General features: G+C 39.6%; 1 protein-coding gene across 10 annotated transcripts in view; it reads left to right on the forward strand.

Annotated features, from left to right (window-relative positions):
* PLS3 (plastin 3) overlaps window positions 1-22996 on the forward strand; it is an 81391-nt gene that overhangs the window by 44995 nt on the left and 13400 nt on the right. For all 10 annotated transcript variants that reach the window (XM_045881780.3, XM_045881757.3, XM_054509006.2 and 7 more), the window contains 6 exons: window positions 10332-10495; window positions 16624-16753; window positions 17264-17396; window positions 19130-19211; window positions 20343-20508; window positions 22766-22908. In XM_045881780.3, the coding sequence (XP_045737736.1) occupies window positions 10332-10495; window positions 16624-16753; window positions 17264-17396; window positions 19130-19211; window positions 20343-20508; window positions 22766-22908 (818 nt within the window). The remainder of the gene's footprint in view (window positions 1-10331; window positions 10496-16623; window positions 16754-17263; window positions 17397-19129; window positions 19212-20342; window positions 20509-22765; window positions 22909-22996) is intronic.

Consider the following 22996-nt stretch of genomic DNA (forward strand, 5'->3'; position numbering starts at 1 on the left):
GCAGCGATGGAAGCGGTTTATAGTATTTACATTCCAAATTTCATTGCTCAGGTCAAATCAGTAGAAGCTAGTAAGAAAACAGGGTGAGAACTGATCATTGATGCATGTACTCACATGAGTCAACACGGGCTTAGAGAGGCAAACTACTATTTGGTATCTCCTTGATTAAAAGGTATAAAGTTAGATCATAATTTGTTATTTAAATCAGACTTAACTCTTGGACCTGTGTTGCAAATCTCATTAATGAAAAGTAAGGAGTACATCTCTACTCCCATACATTCATGGCCGGCATTGTCTGTGAAGGCATTTAGTAAGTTATAGCTTACCTTGGGAAGAATAATGACCGCCCCCATCCAGCCAAAGTGACTGTTCACAATCGCATCAGAATTCCAAGTAGAAAAAAAAAATGGATAGGCCTGAATCTAACACACTTTTCTGTGTGTGTATGAAAAAAAAATGCAATCTGTTAACTGGCCATAGATGCTACCTGCTGTAACAAAGAGTACTACCCAGTCTGATACAAGATTGATTACGAGAAAACAGCAGGTGAATTCTTGGCTGCAAGATTTTTTAAATCTCATTACTCTGTAGAAATAGCCTTATCAGAATTGTTTTAGGATTCCATATCCTTTGAACCTTCTTTTTTGTTTCTTATAATCCTCCCTCAGTGTTGGGGACAGTCTAATTTGTTTTTTTTTTTTAAGATTTTTATTTGTTTATTTGACAGAGAGAGAGAGAGTGAGAGAGGGAACACAAGCAGGGGGGAGTGGGAGAGGGAGAAGCAGGCTTCCCGCGGAGCAGGGAGCCAGATGTGGGGCTCGATCCCAGCACCCTGGGATCACGACCTGAGCCGAAGGCAGACGGTTAACGACTGAGCCACCCAGGCGCCCCCAGTCTAATTTGTTTCTTTATGAATAGAAGTTTGGGTAAGGACCAGGACTTACTATGGCCATTATTGAATCTTACCTCGCTTTCTAAAAAAAAAAAAAAAAAAAAAAAATGCTTATTCTTGAATATAGGCCTTGTTCTCATAGGAAGCATCTTGGAAATAATTGTATGCAGTATCTTTTTAAAATGTAAAGCTATTCAAGTATGGTTTACTTGACGGATCTGAAATACTCTTATCGGTAAAAGAGCTTCATTACTCCTTACAAACTTTAATGATATGAAGAGGATTCACCAGTTGTCTCCATGGAGGAACCAGGGTTAAATTGCACTAAGTGAGGGATCAGTTAGAGCTTGAACTGCAAGAAAGTGTCATCGTAGAATTACTCTTATTTTAAATCCTACATCTTGGAGGGGTTAGGGTAGATGAAGAGAGTCCCAAAGGCAGGACATTAGACCATACATACTATTGATGTCCCTAACAGGCATATATTCATTCCTAAGATATGCAGGCTCTTATTACTCTTATTACTCTACAGGCTCTAAGTAGAAATTCTGGAGTCCCTAATTTCTGCCTGCCGTGCATATCATTCAGTATCTAGCTCAGTGTTGTACGCATGTTAGGTTCGCAATTGATATTTAATTGACTGAATCCCAAGGAATTATATGTAATCTTTTCACGTACTGAGACTTTGTTACCCACTGTAAACTAAAAGGGCCTTTGTTACGAAGATTTTCATCATGGTGGAATTTATTGCTAGAGGTTTTGGCCATCACGTTGTAGCACATAAAATTTATATATATATTTTTTGGCATAATAAAGGCTTGTGTGGAGTCTGTCTTTTAGAAAAGTGTTTAAAGATCCAGCTGAATCTTTTGATTTTTCCTTTAAAATCTTTGTAGTTTGTAGTTATTAGTTACGGAGCCCTCAGGCAACTGTCAAAGGTGTTATGGAAATTTTTTTTTTTTTTCATTCAGGGAAACTTGATTTGAAAAACAAGCTCTAGAACTTACTTTACTGTCAAGGACAATTCTTTCTTATTGGTGGGGGGAGGGTAGGGAGGACCACTTTGTCTCTGTTCAGTTGTGACAAAATATGGAAATCATTATGTGATTTTTCCCATCTATTAACAATAATAGCCTTGATTATCTCTTTAGAAATTCAGCAAAATCATAGTGTGTGAGGAAAATCTCTGTAATTACCGCTAACCATAGGTTTTGTCCAATCAATTAATAGTGCTTTGAAATTCTCTTTACTAGCAATAAATCAAGTATTAAGATTTAAAGTTCTCCTTTCACTCACTTTCTGCACCTGCTTAGTGTTAAGCTCCAAGCAGTATATTTTCATTTAATTATTTTAATTTTCTCAACATTTGTTTCCAGTATTTCCCACTGGGATAGCAGAAGCCTTGGCTCTGTTTTTGTTTTTTTTTTTCCTACTTCATAATGTTTCCGTTTTAATTTAAATGCTGCATAAGTTCTTTCTGAAGAAGAATAAATAAAACTTCCAGAACACTTAGGAAGTAAATATTTTACCAACTAGAAAATGTCTTTTACATTCTGAGAATTTAATCTTGTTATGGAAGTTAGAAGTCATTTGGATGATTACTTGTCATAAAGATAAATTCATGTAATGTAAATCTTTTCAGATTGGCAAACACTGACATCTGACTTTTTCTCTCCTAAGCAACTGCTACTGAGCTTTTAAAAACACACACACACACACACACAAATTCAGCACTTTTGAAATAAAAGAATAACGGGGTTTCATAAATGAGTAGGAATACTGTGGGTATATTCCTTTGTGACTGCCCACCAACCGAAGTCAAAAACTTTTAGTTGTGGTGATTTTCTCCTCTCAGGAAGTTGAGTTGTTTCAGATTACTTGATATTCTGTAGTGCATAAAAACCACATCAGATGATGCCACGAAAGTCACAGCGGTTTAGTTTAATTTACTTTTTAGTATTCAATAAAACTACACCAGTGCATATTTGTTGAATTATGACTTAAGAAATAAAACCTATAGGCCAGCCAAAAAAATAAACTAACCAGTGCGATTTCACTGAGCCATCTGGTTAATTGTCAGTGGAATATTAGAGACGAAGGTCTTGGGATGGTCTGCAAACCATGTTTTGGTGGTGTGGGAGATTGGAGAAGTACGCGTGTGTGGATGGGTGGGCTTCAGAGCAAGAGCGCATGTGTGTGAGGATGTGCTCATGTGAGCGTGTGTGGAGGTGCGTGTGTGTTTTTAAAGTGGGAGAGTGGCAGCAGGTGGGACCTGGTGGCCAAACTTGCTGGACATTTTGAGTTGGAAAAGGATCGATAGACAACATTTTTGATCGCCTGGCTTCAGCCTTCTCATGTTGCCCAGCCTTCAACCATACTTGACCTCCATCTTTGAGGATCCACGATTAGAATGAACTCTTAGGGAGCGACCTCACTTCTACCCTGAGCTGGGACTCATTAAACTGCCTCTTCTATTTGCTGGAATGAGCTGCCTCAAAAGGTATAAGCTGTGAAAGGCAAACCTCATGTTTAGTGAAGCATCTGGAGATGTTTAGCATCTGCCTCTAAGGTTTTAGTGCCTAATGAAAGCTTGACTTTACTGCTTAGATCTTAGGATGGAATATAATCTAAATTCTTCAGCACAAGTCTTTTGGCCGAGTCTTCTAAATCAATATTTCACGTGCTTTCATGGGCATTCGAGATTGTGTATGTGTGCACGCACACGTGTGTAAATCCATTACTGTTAGTCACGTAGGTTCTTTTTGTCAGTTTTTTTTAAGTGCGAAAACGTTGTGGGATATGTTGGTTAAACTAAATGGAACTTTTAAACCCAGCTTTCCTGAAAGGATGTGCATCTGTACTTGATTGGTTTTCTTCTTTGGGTCCTAATGCGCACTGTCCGTGATGGGTTAGTAAAGAGGTTGCATGTGTGTTACAGATGAGAACTCACATATGCAACCTCTTTGTAAAGAGAGACACTGGATTTAGACAGATTCAAGGATGGTTAAAGCAACACACACACACACACACACACAACCTGGGTGTCAAAGGAAATCCCAGTCTTTCTTACTGTCAGATTAAAAGACGAAGTAGCACCCCAAAAGATGCATTTGAAGTGATAGATTGTGCCTCATACCACCTGGACATGGGCAGTGCACAACAGCTAAAATCAAAACCACTTGAATTCTGGCTCAGCTTTCTCCAGACAAGTACTTAAAATAGCTTAAATAACAGGATGCAAGGGGAGGGAAAACATTTCCTTTTAAGGATATGCATTCTTGGTGTGATTCAAACTTCTGCAGGAACACGGCTGTATAATGAGTTTATTTACTTTAAGGTTACTTGGGGGAGGGTGTTGAGAGAGTTAACTGGCATTTAAAATAATACTTGGTACAAAAGCATAATGGGGTTTCTTTTAAGACAGAATGCAGATGTGAACCTACATGTGTCCTCAGAGAGAGACACACACACACACACAGACAGAGTGACAGACAGAGGGAATCTGTTGTTACAAACAGTTGGTTCCTTTCTGATGAAAGGCCTCTCGGGTGCAGCACTGGGAGCCTGTTAGTGATTTTTTTTTAAGTGTTGTGATTTTTCTTTAAAAAGAAGAACACTTGGTCAATGGACTGAATATTCAGCTCTTTACTTTCTGCGGGAACTTTGTTCAGTGGGGAGGTGTGTGGAGTTTCTTTTTTTCCTGCCGTTTGTTAATGTTGACTCCTACTGACCATATTTTCTGAACCCCAGAGTTGAGACTTGCTTGCACAGAAGCATTAAGAATGTTCTAGATAATCCAGGCTGTATGATAGTATCTACCTTATCAGGCGGTTGAAAATGGGAGTCTTCAAAATGCAGAACCTGTTCGACCCCATGCCAATGTGTAGTTAATGAAGATGTGGCAAATGAGCCATAAAGGGCTTCCAGAATATTGGCAGCTTTAATGAGAAAATAGAGGGCTGCCATTATGCCAGGACGTTGTGATGTTAGTTTCCAGTTGTTAAAACTATTTTCAATCTAGGTCTGTGTTTTTTGGGTCAGTTTATTATTAAATTCTCATGTTTGTGTCAAAACTCTGAATAAAAAAAGATCAGCGCCAAAGCTCGTTTTGGGCTCCTGGTTAATAATGTCACCGATAAGATGGAAGCTTTCTAAAATGCCATTGTGCTATCTCATTTTCTGGCTTTCCAAAGCACAGCGTGTTAGATCTTTGATAATAGTTTAAGGATGTGTGTGTGTGTGTGTGTGTGTGTTTTGGTGGGGGGGGGATTGGAAATAAAATTAGCATAAAACTCTTTAAAAATAATTGCACCCTATTTTGTCTTTCAAGTACTTTTCCAGCTGGGAGATTTTGTAAAATTAATTGCAAGCTGCCTTTTTAGGCTCCCTCTGCCTTTTTATTGAAATTGAAATTGTTGTCTTCAAAAAGATATGATTTAGGAGTTCTAAGAAAGGCTGGCTATAATTTACTAGTCCTGACACTAAAATGTCTTTGATTATGGGAGGTAGTACGAGCTTGATCTGCTGATAAAATAGGGTAAAATAGCAGAGTAGGTAAAACTTTTAAAATATGTAAAACTAGATGCATATGTTCCATGATTCTTTTCCCCTCTCGGGAGAGGTAGTGGATAGCTAGGTATTCCATTAAAAGCCACAGTTTCAAGTAAGAACCAGAGAGAGTCCCTCCGATTAATTTCTGTCTTTGGTATCTAGCTCAGTGCCTGCCACGGAGTAGGTGCTACGCTGCTCTGGAGGTTGCCTTCCGCCAAACAAGTGCACGCAGTATTTCTTAATACAGACAAAGCAGGTTTCTACATTTAGAACAGGAGAACAAGCCATCACTGGTTGTCTACTTGGGTACTCCTCAGTGGGTGTGTTCACTTAGAAAACCAAATTACAGATCTGAAGGCCGCCGGGTGGGGACAGGATTAGAACAAAGGGAATGAGATTGAATGTTATTTAAGGGATATTTCTGTCGTTATGGTTTCCTGGTGAATTGCCATTCGGTCTTTTAGTGCTATTTCTGTATTTTTTTTTCCTTATTGTTTGTTTAATTCTGTTTTTAAAATGCTTGTTAGATTAGAGAATTCTTTTCCTGGTTAATACCTGAGTATCAATGGTCCTACAAAAATTGTTTTTTGCCCCATCGCTTGTTATATGCAAGGTACTGGGACACGTATTGGGGTGGAGATCAAAAGATTCAGAAGAGTCTTTGTCAAGAGACTTGCAACCTAATAAGGAAGATTGCTGTGTACTGACCAAGTCTTCCTCCTCCAACCCCCTTTAAAATGGTCCTGTCAGTTATTAACAACATCTGTTTATTACTACTCTTACTTCAAAATGGAGTTCCCGCATGTGGTTATTTTATGTTAGTTATATTTTAGGATGGGTACTTCCTGGCATCTTTTAATCACATCAGTGAGCTGTCTTCTAATTAATGCCCAACAGAGGTTATTTCAGAGAGGGCTCGTGCAAATGCTAATTCTCCCCATTGCCTACACCTCTATTCTACCTAAGGCTAATAAACTGCCAAATGGACTAGACTCTGGGCGCTGTGGTCAGTTTCATGTAGTTTTGAATTCACAGTTCTCCAATATTTATTTTAAAAATCTCTGCCTTCTGCTTCTGTTATATCACCGAGAATACAAAAAGAACAATTAAGCCCCTGTTCTATGCTATGTCAAAACTGGAGTCAATCACAGATTAAATTATGCTCAGATACGTCATTTCAGAAGTCAGGGTAAAGTAGAATACATTTGAAAATATTTTTTAAAGATGTATTTATTAATTTGAGAGAGAGAGAGCATGAGTGGGAGGGGCAGAGCATGAGTGGGAGGGGCAGAGGGAGAGGGAGAGAATCCTCAAGTAGACTCCATGCTGAGTGTGGAGCCCGACACAGGGCCCAATCCCAGGACCCGGAGATCATGACCTGAGTCAAAATCAAGAGCCAGCAGCTCAACCAACTAAGCCATCCAGGCACCCCTTAAAAATATTTTTCTATCGGGACCCCTGGGTGGCTCAGTCGTTAAGCATCTGCCTTCGGCTTAGGTCATGATCCCAGGGTCCTGGGATCCAGCCCCGCATCAGGCTCCCTGCTCTGCGGGAAGCCTGCTTCTCCCTCTCCTGCTTCCCCTGCTTGTGTTCCCTCTCTTGCTGTGTCTCTCTCTGTCAAATAAATAAATAAAATCTTAAAAAAAAAAAATTTAAAAAAATATATTTTTCTATCAGAAATTGCCAAGTGGACAAAGTTTTGATAGTGGCCAGGAATAAGCTATCTTTTCCTAAAAGATCGAAAAATGAAGAGATGTTATATTTCGATAATATGATATAGTAGTGATCAGAAAGTTATTACTATATATTTGTTTTTAATATGTATTATGATTGTACCGCCAATATTTTTTAAAAGTGTGTGTGTGTGTGTGTGTGTGTGTGGTTTGTGAAGTCTTGGCTACTCAAATTTAGAATCAGAGTGTGTTAGAGTCAAAAAGGGAACTTGGAGATCATTTGATCCAAAGGACTTCTTTTACAGATGGGAAAATGAAGACCTAGAGAGGTGACTTATGCAAATCCTATATCACATTACTCCCACTTGTATCCCTTCAATTATGCTGTGTATCTTTCACTATGCCACACTTACACCCTAGTAACGAGCTATTTTAACTTTTCTTTTTTTGAGAGAGAGGGAAAGAAAGAGAAAGAATCTTAAGCAGGCTCCACGCCCAGCACAGAGTCCAATGTGGGGCTTGATCTCACAACCCTGAGATCATGACCTGAGCTGAAATCAAGAGTCAGTCACTTAACCGACTAAGCCACACAGGCGCCCCTCTATTTTAACTTTTTTAAATAAAATGGGAGAAACAGATTGGTTTATGCATGGGAGGAGGTATATTTAAACTCAAGAATTTCATTCATCAAAAGTTGCTAAAATCCTGCCACGGTACCATGTGGATCACTTTGTTCTTTTTAGCAATTGCAGATGTTGTTGCTGGATTGATTTCTGCATATAAACACTTAACTAGTAAAGTGTTTGATGTATGGCCTTTTATTAATTCAAAGCAAAGAAAGTAAAGATGTGCCCTAGGGAAATTAAGTGCTCTTTGTCGAAGGAAATATTCATGATTTTCAGAAGTTTGGGGTAGTTTGAGGATGATGTTTTAGAAGTATAGATACTCTAATCAGTAGGTTTAAATGTGCCAATTACATTTAAGAGTATATTTGTTTGACTCTAGAAGTACACTTCATTAAAATTAAATATAGAATTTCATCAGCCCTCAAAATATTGGGGAAATGATTTCATATAGGATATTTAATATTTTAATAGTTGACAAAAAATGGCTAATATGAATTACACTTAGATCACACTTAGAATAAGATCCATGGGGCCCCTGGGTGACTCAGTCGGTTAGTTGTCTGCCTTCGGCTCAGGTCATGATCCAGGGTCAGTCTCCCTGCCCAGTGGAGAGCCTGCTTCCTCTCTCCTCCCCACTCTTGCTCTCTCTGTCCTCTGTCTCTCTCTCAAATAAATAAGTGGAATCTTAAAAAAAAAAAAAAAAAGATTCAAAGTACTTTCCATGACCTGTAAGAGTATACGTGATCAGCTCCCTGACCTCATCCCTTACTTTCTCCTTTGTTTACTCTACTCAAGTCCTACTGGAACTTTGCTGTTCTGAAACCGTACCAGATACTCTTCCATATCACAGACTTTCCATTTGCTCTTTCCTCTACTTGAAATCTCTTTCCCCCCAGATAGCCACATAATTCGCTCCCTTACCTCACGTAAGTCTTCATTCAAATATAACCTTGTCAAAGTGGCCATCCTCGACCACTGACATTTTGAGCTGCGTAATTCTGTATCGCAGGAGGGGGTCATATGCATTGTAAGGTATTTGGCAAGGCTGCACACTGGATGCCAGGAGCATCTTCACACCATCCCTCACCCTGGCCCCCAGTCATGCAACCAAAAATGTCTCCTGACATTTCTGAAGGTTCCCTGGGGGGCAAAATAGCCCCCAGTCTGACCCCCCTTTTCCTGCTTTATTTTTCATCACAGCACTTATGTTATATTTCATTATATTATATATATATATATTTTTTTTTAAGATTTTATTTATTTATTTGAGAGAGATAATGAGATAGAGAGAGCATGAGAGGGGGGAGGGTCAGAGGGAGAAGCAGACTCCCCGCTGAGCAGGGAGCCCGATGCGGGACTCGATCCCAGGACTCCAGGATCATGACCTGAGCCGAAGGCAGTTGCTTAACCAACTGAGCCACCCAGGCGCCCCCATTATATTATATTTTATAGTCCTATCTCACCTTATATGTTATTTGCTTAGTAGTTGTCATTAGAATGTGAGCTCGCAGACAGCAGGACTTCTCTTTTGTTGGTGGCAGCATCCCCAATTTCAAGAACAGTACCCAGTATTGTTTTAAAGTAATGTATCAAATAGATTAATTTCACAATACATTTTCTTGAACAGTGCTGTGGTTATCTTGAGTCATTTCTCTATTGAGATTGTATCCTTTTATTGCAATAATTAAATTTATGTATGAAATTCAGTGGGGACCTAAAGAATAAAAGGCGTTGTTGAACAGTAGGTATTTGAAATTGCTGGTGAAAGTCCAGTTTTCTTTACTTAAAAAAAAAATGCCCAAGAGATTACAACCCTTAGGACGTTAGCCCTCTTTCCCAGTAAATTAACTTTGGGTCATTGATCACTTCCTCCCCCCCCCCCCCCCCATTTTTAAAAGTTTCAGCCTAAGCATCATCAGCACTACATCCTCCATTAGAACTGTCCTAGCACAAAAATAAAAAGGTTATTTATAGAGTCATGGTAAACATTTGCATTACTCAGGACTGCATTTATTTTTATGAACTCTATATTTGTCTTAGATTGATGTTTATTTACATTAGCTCTTGAAAAAAATGGCGCTGAAGATGGTAGCTTAATTTCAGGTGTGCTTTGTAATATAATCAGCATCAATTCATAAAATATTCTACCAGACTAATGGAAGAATGAGGGGCTTAAAAGTCCTAAGTAGATACAGTAGAAACTGTTTTATACCATGGCGGTGTTTTATTGGTACATAGTCTATTAATTATTTCTTAAAAGTCCTGTCAGCTTCGTGATTGAATAATAATTAGGCAACTCTACTTTGTTAGTATTAGGGATGCTATATTTAAGTGAAGCTACTTATACACTGTTTTTAAAATATAGGAAACATGATGTAAAACCATGCTCTTTCGGTTAAAATTTGTGTTTCCCTTTTAAACTACCTTAAATACCAAACACTAAGAAGAGCAAGCACTGTATTCAGGCGAGGTTAGGAACTGAGTCTCAGATGAAGAAAAATGCTCTGATCATAAGAATACTCTAAGAGGCTAACTTATTTCTCCTAAATTTTTTTCATTTTTTTTTACCTGCTCTCCCTTTGTACAAAGATCTCAACAGCAACGGATTCATCTGTGACTATGAACTTCATGAGCTTTTCAAGGAAGCCAATATGCCATTACCAGGATATAAAGTGAGAGAAATTATTCAAAAACTCATGCTGGATGGTGACAGGAATAAAGATGGGAAGATAAGCTTCGATGAATTTGTTTATGTAAGTATGTGAAAATCCCCCATTAGTAGGAGTCATGACTGTCCCTTTGTCTAGCGGGATCTTATAGTAATAAGTCCTATAAAGTTCCTAAATGTATCATATTAGTACTGTTACAACTAATGAAATTTCTCTCATCCCACCAAATGTAGTTAGTTCTTTTAACCATTAGAGTATCTTAGCAAAGGAAGTGAGAAAAAGAACACTGACCGAATCAAAGCTAAAACACACTACTCGCTGTGAAAGGCGAACCATTTCCTCTGGGGCTTCATTAAAGGGCATTTTTCAAGGTGCTAAGTGCCATCCTGGAAGTGCTCTTTCCGTCTCCCTTGGGGAATAGGGTGCTCCCCGATGTTAATGCTACACCCTGACTCACAGTCCTGGAAGCTTCCTGAGTTGAACTTTCTGATTAAAAAGAGGTTTGCAACTCTCGCCTTAGTAGTATTTAACCGGACGGTTTTCTCTAGGATGATAATTTTGATAATTAAAAGTTAGAAGCATATCTTTTTAGTCCATTGGAGGAGGCATTTAAAATTTGCGTCCTCCTCTCTAGTATCATCAGATACTCCTCAAGGTCCGGGGCTGACTTAATTCGTCTACTTCCAAGCACCTGGTTCCATGCTCAGTGCCTGGAGGGCGTATGTATGGCACTCCTTACTAAAGCCTGACGCCTTAGCTGCTAGTGAGCAAGGTGGCTGGCGCCATTTTCAGTCCATAGCCATTGACAAAGAGTATTTGAGATATAGCAGTTGCCTCTCCTTCCCGCGAGATCTTATTGGTTTGATTTATTAATTTAAGGCTGAGTTTGGCTAGATCTAATTAGGCATTCCTTTGACTGTGTTGCAAACAGGTAATTAGTTGCCTTGTATTTATCACAAACTTCCCAGCACTCTTACCCTCCTTTTCCATGGTGACTGAGGCTCACTATAGCCAGTGAAAATCTGGTTTGTTCTCTCCCATTAGAATTAACTCCTTTAGAACACTGTTAAGAGCTCCAGAAGCAAATTGACTAAATAATGATGTCTACAAAGCTGAGAGCCTTTGGCGGGGCGGGGAGGGCTGGTGTTTTAAAAATGTAGACATGTGTCGTAGCGTTCTTGCCGGCTTCTTTTGAAATACTGATTTCCTCCCCACTGTTTCTGTCTTCAGTTATTGCCAAAGCCTTTTGTTTTGAATTCTGTGTTCAATAGTAAGTTGCAATTGACTTGCAGTATGAGCGCTCGCATGTCCTCTGATGTAAACGTGCCCCCCCCGTGGAACTGCATGTTGAATTGTGAATTTAAAGCAGCTTAGAGCAGTAGTTAACTATGATTGCTTATTTTTGAAATAATTTACTGCCCAGAATTTTTATCTACTAGAAAGAACGTACCTAAATCATTAAGATTTGCAGTGTGGCCACTATTATTAAGGACAAAATTATGAAAGTGTCTTTGAGAAAAATGATCTTAGGGAAAGATGGAATTTTGTAGATCTTGAAATGTTGCAGATTCTTCAGAGCTGTCCGGAGGCTTTTAAGGGAGCAGGTTTGATTACCTTAGTATATTCTTAAAAAGTAAATGATGTGCATACTAATTTTGGCATCACTAGGAATTTTTTAAAAATATTAATGAGGACATTTTAGGTTAAAATGTACATTTTCTAATTGGAAGGGATTGATATGTTTATACTCTTTTCAGGAATCCAGGCTTTTGTTTTTGATTTGAAAAATTAAAGAGTATAATTAAAGAAATTTTCAATAGGAAGGACGGTAAAATAACAGCCTGAAGTTTCAGAATGATAGCACCATGACCGCACCGAAAGATGGGTGTCTGGCCAAATGTCTGTCCACTTCCATCTGCTCTGTCACCGATGAGACAGCTTAAAAATTGTCAAAATATGGGTAGATTTTAGTCATCTGTGAAAAAGGAAGCGAGTTATTCCTATCAGGTATTAACATAAGGAAGTAGAAATAAACATGTTCTTGCATCTTGGGTTTTTTTTTTATTTAAATTGCTGCATAAGAGGTGTTAATTGCAAAGCAGCCTACAGACAAAATCAGTTTATGTTAATTTTGGAGAAGAATAGAGAGAGAGAGAGCGCCTAAATTATATGTAAACCTCAAATGTTAAAGTTAAATTTAATACCCTGATTTTGTTTCTTCTAAGTATCTCAAAACAACATTACTGGATTTTTATACCTACAAGGTAATGGTGGGTTTTTTTTTTTCCTGCATCTTTAAAAAGACTGGCGTGGCACTTTCTTTCAGCAGAGATGTCTGCATTAAACTCCTTTGTTTTCACAGTGAGAAATTTGCTCTTGCATAATGGCACTAAGTTGTTGACCTGTTTTAGGACTTTTGCTAATAGCACCAATCTCATCAGATTTAATCACTTCATATAAGTAAAGCACTTAGAACAGTGCCAGGCATATAGCAAATGCTATGTAGATGTTAGCTGTTGCAAGTAGTGATTTAAAAAAAAAAAAAAAAGGCAGTGTTCTTTTCCTATTATTACTAAGCTTGGGCCTACAACAGATTCCAAAAAAAAAAAAAAGGAAAAAACTCAAACGTACTACTTTGGAAACACTTTGGAAGCAAGCCTCAAACCTGGAAGCCTGTCAATATTTTGCAATTCTTTCTGAAATCTTTCCTTCCTCCTAAGTCATTATGCCTCTGGATTGCTTTCGTCTGGCCACTAGTCCTGCACGGAGCTAGAAAAGGTGACGAAACTTTAAAAAGGAATAAGAAACATATATATAGGGCGCCTGGGTGGCTCAGTTGGTTAAGCGACTGCCTTCGGCTCAGGTCATGATTCTGGAGTCCCTGGATCGAGTCCCGCGTCGGGCTCCCTGCTCAGCGGGGAGTCTGCTTCTCCCTCTGACCCTCCTCCCTCTCGTGCTCTCTGTCTCTCATTCTCTCTCGCAAATAAATAAATAAAATCTTTAAAAAAAAAAAAGAAACATATATATACACACACATATATTCCATAAGATGTATAGAAGCGAGCCGTGTTGCCCGGAGTCTGTTCACGCATGACAAAGCCAGTCCTTCCGCCTTGAGGGAAAACAGCATGAAACAATGGGCTCATTAGTATCACAACGGGCAGCTTTGAAAAGATTCATTGAGAAGACTTTAGCACAGTAGTTGGCCTTGTGTTATCTCTGATTTCACAGAGTCTTGTTAAGCCAAGGGCTTCTACTCAAATAGCTTTATCATCCACTGGAGCAATTTCTTCCCTAACGTAGAAAATAAAATGCAAATTCTCCTGGGGTGAATCCATTGAAGATACATAAATCTTCAATTATCCCTTTAAATTTTTTTTTAATTAATCTAAGGAACAGAGGAAAATACCATGAACCTGAAAGTTTGAGCATGGCTGAAAACATTTATTTAAAAATATGTAAAAAACGAAGGTCATATAACCTTTGTAAGGCAATTAAAAATTAACTGATTTGATTGCAACTTTGCTTTCATTCCCAAGCATGAGCTTAACTAACTACAGTGAAGTAAGTAATTGCATTAGGATATTATACAGCATTCTTTTTTTTTTACTTATTATTTGTATTATTCCTCTTTTCCATGCTGCATATAAATTTACATTTATTTTTCAGCTGCGGTTGTGATCATGGAAACCAACCTAATTTCTAGACGCAAGGGATCTTGAGGCAGAGATAGTCCTAGTAAAAAAATAAAATAACTTTTCATAGGTCATTTCTGAAGCAATAACATTTTGGATGCTTTTTTTTTTTTTTTGTCATGCCAGTGATTTATGGTATGTCAGTCATGAGGGAAAGCACACATTTCAGATTTTAATTACTAGACAATGTCCAGCTAAATGAAGGGGAGTTCAGAATGAGGTAGAACAGTGAATATTGCGTTTTTACTGAGCAGATATATAGTTCTCAAAGAGGAGTTACGGGGACCAAATGCATCACAGTGAAGACTGCTATATTCGCTGGTCACCCTTTTGTTGCATAATCTTGGCTCAGAAGTTGAGGTAAACTGAATGAAATTAAAGTTGGTCTTAAAAAATCAGCGTACGTAAAAATAATTTCAGTCATTCAGAAATTGCTCAGAGCGCATGAGGAGTCAGCTCTACACTATCGATACTTTACAGAGTCCGTATAATGGCCAGAAAGGAGGAAAAATGATTTCAGTATTTAGTTGGTTGTGTGCAATATTTGTGTGCAATATTTAGAGTAGTCCGTGTGTATGTGTCTATAGACATATACAGACATAGACACACACGCACACGTGCACACCCATTCTAAAATTCTACCTCTGAAATTACAGGTGGAGCAGAAAAATCACAGCTGTGGAAATTGAGTAAGCTTGATTTTGTGGAACTGAACTACTCCGTATTTTCCTAAATAAAATTGGGTTTGTAAGTCCGAGGAAAGTCAGGATTTTGGAAAGGCAAGAGGAGAACTTGACTTCGCGAGAGGACCACCCACAACACCTCTAACAACTTTTACACCAGTTACAGAAAGTCTTTCTCTCTGATTTGTATTAATGGATTAGTGGATTAATGATTAAAAAAAAAAAAAGTTTCCCGCCTGGGAAACCTAAATATAAAAAGGCCCTCCCTGCTTTTGACCTGATGCTGCCATCTTGTGCAGGACACAGGGCTTGGTTAGTGGCGCATGGGGCTGGATTTCAAACTTCTCCTCGTGCCTGTTCTCATAGATACAACCTGAACTGCTACATATTGTCACCCAGGTCTATGAACTTAAACATGGGCTGCCCCTCCTGAGATGTGCGTGTGCATGTGTGTGTGTGTACCTATCAGTAATGCCAAAGGCCTTTGACTCCTTTTCTCTTTGTTCAGCAACTCTTCCGTTAGAGTCATACATGTCCTTCTGTAAGTCCACTTATATGTGGTAAACACCTTTTTTTTTTTAAAGATTTTATTTATTTGAGAGCACGTGCACGCATGTGGGGTTGGGGGGGGCAGAGGGAGAGGGAGAAAGAATCCCAAGCAGACGCCCTGCTGAGCATGGAGCCCTACACAGGGCTCAACCCTGAGATCATGACCTGAACTGAAATCAAGAGTCAGACGCTTAACTGACTGAGCCACCCAGGTGCCCCTTTTAAAGAAATCTTTATGAAGATGCTACATCTTGCTCTCATTTTACTGGAGGTGGCTACTTTAGCCATGTGCACTGGTAGATCAGAAACAAGTTTGGGCTTAGGTGAGTTCCAGTATTTAAAAATATATAGATAGTCCTGGGGCACCTGGGTGGCTCAGTCGGTTGGGCTTCCGACTCTGGATTTCAGCTCAGGTCAATCTCAGGGCCCTGGGATCCAGCCCCACCTCAGGCTCTGTGTTCAGCGGGGAGTCTGAGGATTCTCTCTCCCTCTCCTTCTACCCCTCTCCCCGCCCCCCCCCCCGACTTGGGCGCTCTCTCTAAAATAAAGAAATCTTTAAAAAATAGAGAGAGATAGTCCTTTAGAATGTCCATTCAGTCAGGCAGTTGGGTAGGGTATGAAATTTGCTTTGTTACCACCTGCTCTTGTACAATTAGCATGTACAGGTTCATTTTGTTAGCCATGTTCTTCACTGTGACGAGAAGCTGGATTTCATAAACACTCAAACAAGACAGTCACTGAAAAGCCTCTTTTTTTGTGTTTATTCTCCAGAGTTGTCTTTTTGCTGCCAACTTAACCCATTTTTTCACCTTAGTATTCTGTAAATTTTGATTGAACAAACTCTTACCATTGTACCCCCAAAAAAGGTTTTTTTTGGTTGAGTCATAAATTTTCATCTTTCTCTGCGCTAAGAACTGTAGTTAAAGAAGGGGGATCCTTCAGCCTTTTCTCTCCAGGGAACAAACAAAGCCTTACTTGTTGGTAGAAAATTAGCAGATCTTGAACCACACTAGTTTTCAGCTTAAAGTGGATTCAATGCATGTGGCACTTAACGTTTTTGACAAGTGTGTGCAGTTGACGATCTGGCTTCATTTTCAGTTGCAGTATCGTAGTATTTGCTTAGCATCTTAAAAACTCATGCCCAGTTTTCCATCTCCTTTAAGACTCACCACCCATGTGGGAAAAGATAGGTGAGCGGAGTCTTAAAGAAGATAGAGGGCTTTATTTAAAACGTTGCGCCTGATTTAAAACGAATGGTGAATTAACAACGTAATTTCATTCGTAGATTTTCCAAGAGGTAAAAAGCAGTGACATTGCCAAAACCTTCCGCAAAGCAATCAACAGGAAAGAAGGGATTTGTGCTCTGGGAGGCACTTCCGAGCTGTCCAGTGAAGGAACGCAGCATTCTTACTCAGGTAATAGTACGCGTTTCACATGTGTTAGGTTAACGCAGCGACCTAAGTAGGGTGCCTGCTATGATGTCAAGAAGGGGCGCTAGAAAAACATTGCTTCCTAATTAAGAATACAGCAGAAGCCCATTGTGGCACGTATGTAGACCTGGGACTAATACTTGCCATAACGGCATTGTAAGTATTTATTGTATGGCTTTGTTAGCTTGCAAGGCATATTCTACAATATGAGCAATATAGGCTTTATTATAGTAGAACTCTACAGGAATAAAAGTAATAATTTTTAAAGAATTTGGTAACTAACTTCTCTAAGGATCAGTTAACCCTGCTCTCTATTTTTTTCTTGTTAATTTTGTACTTCGTAATAGCCATGTTGTATTCAAGTATCTGGGTTTCCAAAGTGGAGAACCCCATGTTTGTGACACATTAACTTTCAGCACTACTGTACAAATTATTTTAGGCTTTAGAGTCAACCTAGAGTGTGAACTAATTTCTTGTTATTCAACATGACTATAGAGGAAGAAAAATATGCTTTTGTTAACTGGATAAACAAAGCTTTGGAAAATGATCCCGACTGCAGACATGTTATACCCATGAACCCAAATACTGACGACCTGTTCAAAGCTGTTGGTGATGGAATTGTGCTTTGGTAAGATGTTGATTTTGTGTCCCGATTTTCTAAACGGCCTTCCACATAACTGATATATTGGTTTCTGGGTGCTCGACGGCTTCAGCTCGGGAAACAGAATTGAAAGTCGTCTGGGTGTGTCCAAGAAAGTACCACCAAGATACAAATCTAAAACTCACTCATTTAGACTGGGGACCGCTTTATAAGGAAGCTACCAGCTTCCAGTTTTTCTCATCACTTGAGCAAGCAGAACATGACAACTTTGTTGGACTTAAGTATGGCAGTGTCTACTTATTTTTAAAGTACCATAGCTTCAAAATACAAAGAGAACCTCCTCTTCAGTTCTCACTCTCCAGTTACTTATTTCTGAAAAATCTGTTTGTCCCTGCTGCTGTGCCAGAGCCAACAGTATCTTGGCAGAAAGGATGTAAGATGATCAACACGTTGTCCTTTGATGGGCTAAGAGCATGCTCCACAATCAGTCTGCCTGGGTTCGTCTTCAGCCTCTGCCACTCAGGAGCTGTGTAAGACCAACCCAGCTGCAGTCAGGATATTCAAACCCCTTTGCATTTCACCTGTATCCACTATGATCCCCGTTAAAAAGCGTAAGATAGCCCGTTTCGTCCATGTATAGGCACTAAAGAAATAATTCCCCCATGTGTTTTAATACAGAGTGATAATCACATGATGCTATTGATTTGATATTCAAATCTGACACGGGCGCCTGGGTGGCTCAGTCGGTTGAGCATCTGCCTTCGACCCAGGTCATGATCCCGGGGTCCTGGGATCGAGTCCCATGTCGCATCAGGCTCCCTGCTTTGTGGGAAATGTGCTTCTCCCTCTCCCTGTTTGTGCTCTCTCTCTCTCTCTCAAATAAATAAAATGTTAAAAAAAAATAAATCTGGGGGCGCCTGGGTGGCTCAGTCTTTAAGGGTCTGCCTTCGGCTCAGGTCATGATCCCGGGGTCCTGGGATCAAACCCCGCATCGGGCTCCCCGCTCGGCAGGAAGCCTGCTTCACCCTCTCCCACTCCCCCTGCTTGTGTTCCCTCTCTCGCTGTGTCTCTCTCTGTCAAATAAATAAAATCTTTAAATAAATAAATAAATAAATCTGGCATGGAAAGAAGCATGGTTTTCCCTGTGCAGAATCATATATTTGGGGGCAGTATTAGAAACACCTAAAATGTTAGCATCTAAGTCCAAATTTTACGAAATGAGATTCGTCCAAAGAAATCACAGATTCTAGTCTAATTAGTAGAACCTTTCTGTCACCACTGGATTAGCGGCACCAAGTATCATGCCTGCTCATCATTTCGGCTCTCAACAAATACGGTGCCTGAAAGAATCTCATGCTCAACAAATTTACATCCTGTGAATAAATGGTCATTCTCATTTGTGAATTTTACAGTCGAGAAGAGACACAGTTTCCGTGTGGGATTTTATCTGTTTTTAAAATGTATTCAGTAAGGTTTTTTCAATATCCAAGTTATTCATTCTTATAAAATGATGGGAATATACAAAGAAATTAAAATGAGAAAGAATGTTCCAATCCCCAACATAGAAAATCCCACCTACTGTAAACATTTTGGTCTTTTTTTTCACGTGCATAGATTTTTTGTTATCAACATGATAAAAGTCGTATATTGCACTGAATTTTTCGGATTACATGCGAGATATGTCATGTGCCTTAAAACATTTGTGAATATTTACAGGCTCTTTAAAAGTAAACCAATTCCTTGCTTAATTTGTGTTTCAGTAAAATGATCAACCTTTCAGTTCCTGATACAATTGATGAAAGAGCAATCAACAAGAAGAAACTGACACCCTTCATCATTCAGGTGCGCATTGATCTCCCTGCCCTCTTCCAGGAAACTGCCTTGTGAGGGCCTATTCTGTAGACCATCAGTTCTGCCCTTCGTATCTTCCCATTTAATTCCTATATTAACTCTTGAGTTTAGGACTATTATCCAAGTTTGACAGGAGAGCTGGGACTCAGAAAGGCTCCTGAGCTTGCCCAGGGTTAATGTTGGAACTGAAGTTCAAATCCAGGTCTAACTCCAAAGCCCTGTGTTCCTCTCATTACACACTGTGTTCAAGCCTGCAGAAATAAGCAAAAATATTTAAGCTCTTAATTAATTAGCATGCTTAAGCAATGGAGCATTTTTCTTTTCCATCAAGTGAGTATTATACTCTGAGATAGCAAAATTCCCTCGGGCAAGAGCACCTCTTGGGATGTGGAGAATTCAGCTTCTAGAACTTTTTCAGATGCATGGAATAGACCTCTCATTTAGGCATTTTTAGAAATACAACGACTCAGGCGCCTGGGTGGCTCAGTTGGTTAAGCGTCTGCCTTCGGCTCCGGTCATGATCCCGGGGTCCTGAGATCGAGTCCCACATCAGGCTCCCTGCTCAGTGGGGAGTCTGCTTCTCCCTTTCCCTCTGCTGGTCTCTCTCTCTCTCTGTCAAATAAATAAATAAATAATCTTTAAAAAAAATAGAAATACAGTGACTCTTGGGGCACCCGGCTGGCTCAGTTAGTAGAAGATGCGACTCTTGATCTCGGGGTTGTAAGTTTGAGTCCCATGTCGGGTGTAGAGATGGCTTAAAAATAAAATCTTTAAAAAGAAAAAAAGAAATATGACCCTTAACCCGCATGGATATCCTGACTCTAGTCACTCAGCCTTTTCCTTTTGTGACAACGTCCGTGTACTTCAAAAGAGACCAAATAAAAATACCAAGTTAACTTCCCACGGAATTCTGGAAAAGACAGTAACAATAATAAGGCTGAGATTTGTTTTAGCTATGCCTTTAACACCAAAGTCTGGAGTTTGTTGCCTGGAAATTGTTTTCTGTGGATCATGTGTGACTGAAATTAATTTCCTCGTTGAGCATGATTTTCAGTAAAGGGAGTAGACTCCTTAAAAACTGGAAAGGTCAAGAAGCAAATGTGTACATTGGCTGTCTTGCAGGAAAACTTAAACTTGGCGCTGAACTCTGCTTCCGCCATTGGGTGTCACGTTGTGAACATCGGTGCCGAGGATTTGCGGGCTGGGAAACCGCATCTGGTTCTGGGACTGCTTTGGCAGATCATTAAGATTGGTTTGTTCGCCGACATTGAATTAAGCAGGAATGAAGGTAATGGAACACAGTCATTATTCTGAAAGTTGTTTATTGGGTATTTTTTCCTGGTCACGCAGACTGTCGTGCTTTCACTTAATTGTGGTGATTAGATGATAACTAGAATTAACAGAAGGTAATGCTATAGTGTTGTTCTGGAAAACAGTCTGATTACAACTTTTCTTCTTTAGTAGTAATTCGCATTTGCCTGGTGCTTTAGAATTCATTTTGTAATAAAGACACAAAAGCGCAGAGTTTAAGGAACATTCCCAAGGTCCCCAACCTGGGTATCTTTTCTTTTCTAATCTGCCTGTACAACTACCACCCCATCTTCACCCACAGATTGAGACCTCTTCAAACTAGTCTACCCCACCCTTGATGGTCACATATTTCCTGAAATTCTTACAGCATGGGGTTTCACATCACACCATGGATTTGTAGGATGTGTAAGCACATACAATATAATTGTCATGTGTCCTGGGCAATACTACATGATCCTCTTCCTGCAAAGCTTAAAACATTAAACACCACTCCAGATAGTCCTATTTTATTCCAGAAATCGCTCTCTCAATCCTAGTTACTTCTGGGGAATATGTATTTGGGGTTCTCAGTCTTTTCAAGGCCCCAGAATGTCTGTCGACGGTCTTATTTTGCACATCAATCCATGCTAAGACTTTTTTGCACTTTTGAGACTGTTACACTTGCTCTTTCAATCCACTCAGAGGTACATATATTTGAACAAAGACAGTTACTCTCGTTGCTGGCCTTCTGCACAGTGGCGTTTGTCTTGTTAAAGAAGTTGAAGTCGGTTCAGAAAGGCAGAGGGGACAGCAAAATAAAATCACATTGGCTTATGTAGTAAATCAAATGACTTTTCTTTGAAAAGGTCTCAGGTGCATAGATATCAGGCTGTTTAGTCCTCCCTAGCCTTTGACGTGGTGGAGATGGGGAGCCAAAGGAGGGTCTTGGACAAGTGACCTGCTGCTTCTGCCCTGGCTTAAATCCCTCAGCGTCAGAATGACGCGGCATGAAGCAGAGTCTGTGAAAGATGAAATTTGCCTGATAAAGGTGTTGCTTAGACCTCTTCAGAAATCAGGCAGTTTCATGGGGCGCCTGGATGACTCAGTCGGTTAAGCGTCTGCCTTCGGCTCAGGTCATGATCTCGGGGTCCTGGGATCGAGCCCCACATCGGGCTCCCTGCTCAGCGGGAAGCCTGCTTCTCCCTCTCCCTCTTTCTCTGTGCTCTCTCTCGCTCACTCTCTCTCTCAAATAAATAAAATCTTTAAACAAAAAGAAATCAGGCAGTTTCAGTCTTCTTGTTCAAGCTAAACCTCCTTTTATTTCATGGGAGGTAATTTTTGCGTTAGGACTCCACAACTTACTCCTAAAACAAGGCCAAAATTTAGACTGTTCTCTCTGCAGACACCCCCTGCTTCTACCTACTCCCTATAGGGAATATTTACCAGAAACCCTTGGCTCCTTCTATACATTCAATTCAACAACAAAAAGTAACAGCAGCTTTTACATGTTAGGTGCTATAGAAAACGTAAAGTTAAATTATATCCCTTTAAAAATAGATTTAACCCAGGGCACCTGGCCGGCTCTGAGAGTTAGTGGAATGTTGCAACACTTGATCTCGGGGTTGTGGGTTTGAACCCCACATTGGGTGCAGAGATTACTTTAAAAAATATTTTTAAAAATAGATTTAACCCTTTGAGAGTCAAATAATTACACTTAAATATAAATACCATAGTGTTTCGGGGTGCCTGGGTGGCTCAGTCTGTTGAGTGTCCAACTCTTGATTTTGGCTTAGGTCATGATCTCAGGGTTGTGGGATTGAGCCCCAAGGCGAGCTTTGGGGAGAGTCCGCTCGTCCCTCTCCCTTTCTTACTCCCCCCGCTCACACTCAGTCTCTCAAATAAATAAAATCTTTAAAAAAAAAAAAAAACAAGGACAATTTAGGTAAACATACGACATAACGTAAAATGTTTTAAAAGCTGTAACTTATTTGCCATTTGGAACATGAAGACTAATAAATTAAATTATGTATTTGCTATGTATTCTCATAACAGTGTCTTTATCTAGATCATCATATAATTATCTACTAATATATTAACTTTTATTAGACTATCAGTACCTAAAAATGAGGAACTAGGTCAGACCAGTCATTGCACCTCTGTTACCGAACAGAGTGTCCAAAGACCGAATGAACTTGTAATGACCACTGTCATATAATATATTGGTTGTGGGGTTTGTGTGTTTGTTTTCCTTATAGCCTTGGCCGCCTTACTTCGAGATGGTGAGACTTTGGAGGAGCTTATGAAATTGTCTCCAGAAGAGCTTCTGCTCAGATGGGCAAACTTTCACTTGGAAAACTCGGGCTGGCAAAAAATCAACAACTTTAGTGCTGACATCAAGGTAACCGTGCAAAGAACCATCACGCCTTTGGAGGATACGATGTCTTGGATGACTTCCTCCCAGTTAGACAGAGGGAAAAGTCCTGCCA

This window comes from Mirounga angustirostris, unplaced genomic scaffold (genome assembly GCF_029215605.1).
Source record: "Mirounga angustirostris isolate CCGP_5_RB_7025 unplaced genomic scaffold, mMirAng1.0.hap1 SCAF_11, whole genome shotgun sequence".
Lineage (NCBI taxonomy): Eukaryota > Metazoa > Chordata > Mammalia > Carnivora > Phocidae > Mirounga > Mirounga angustirostris.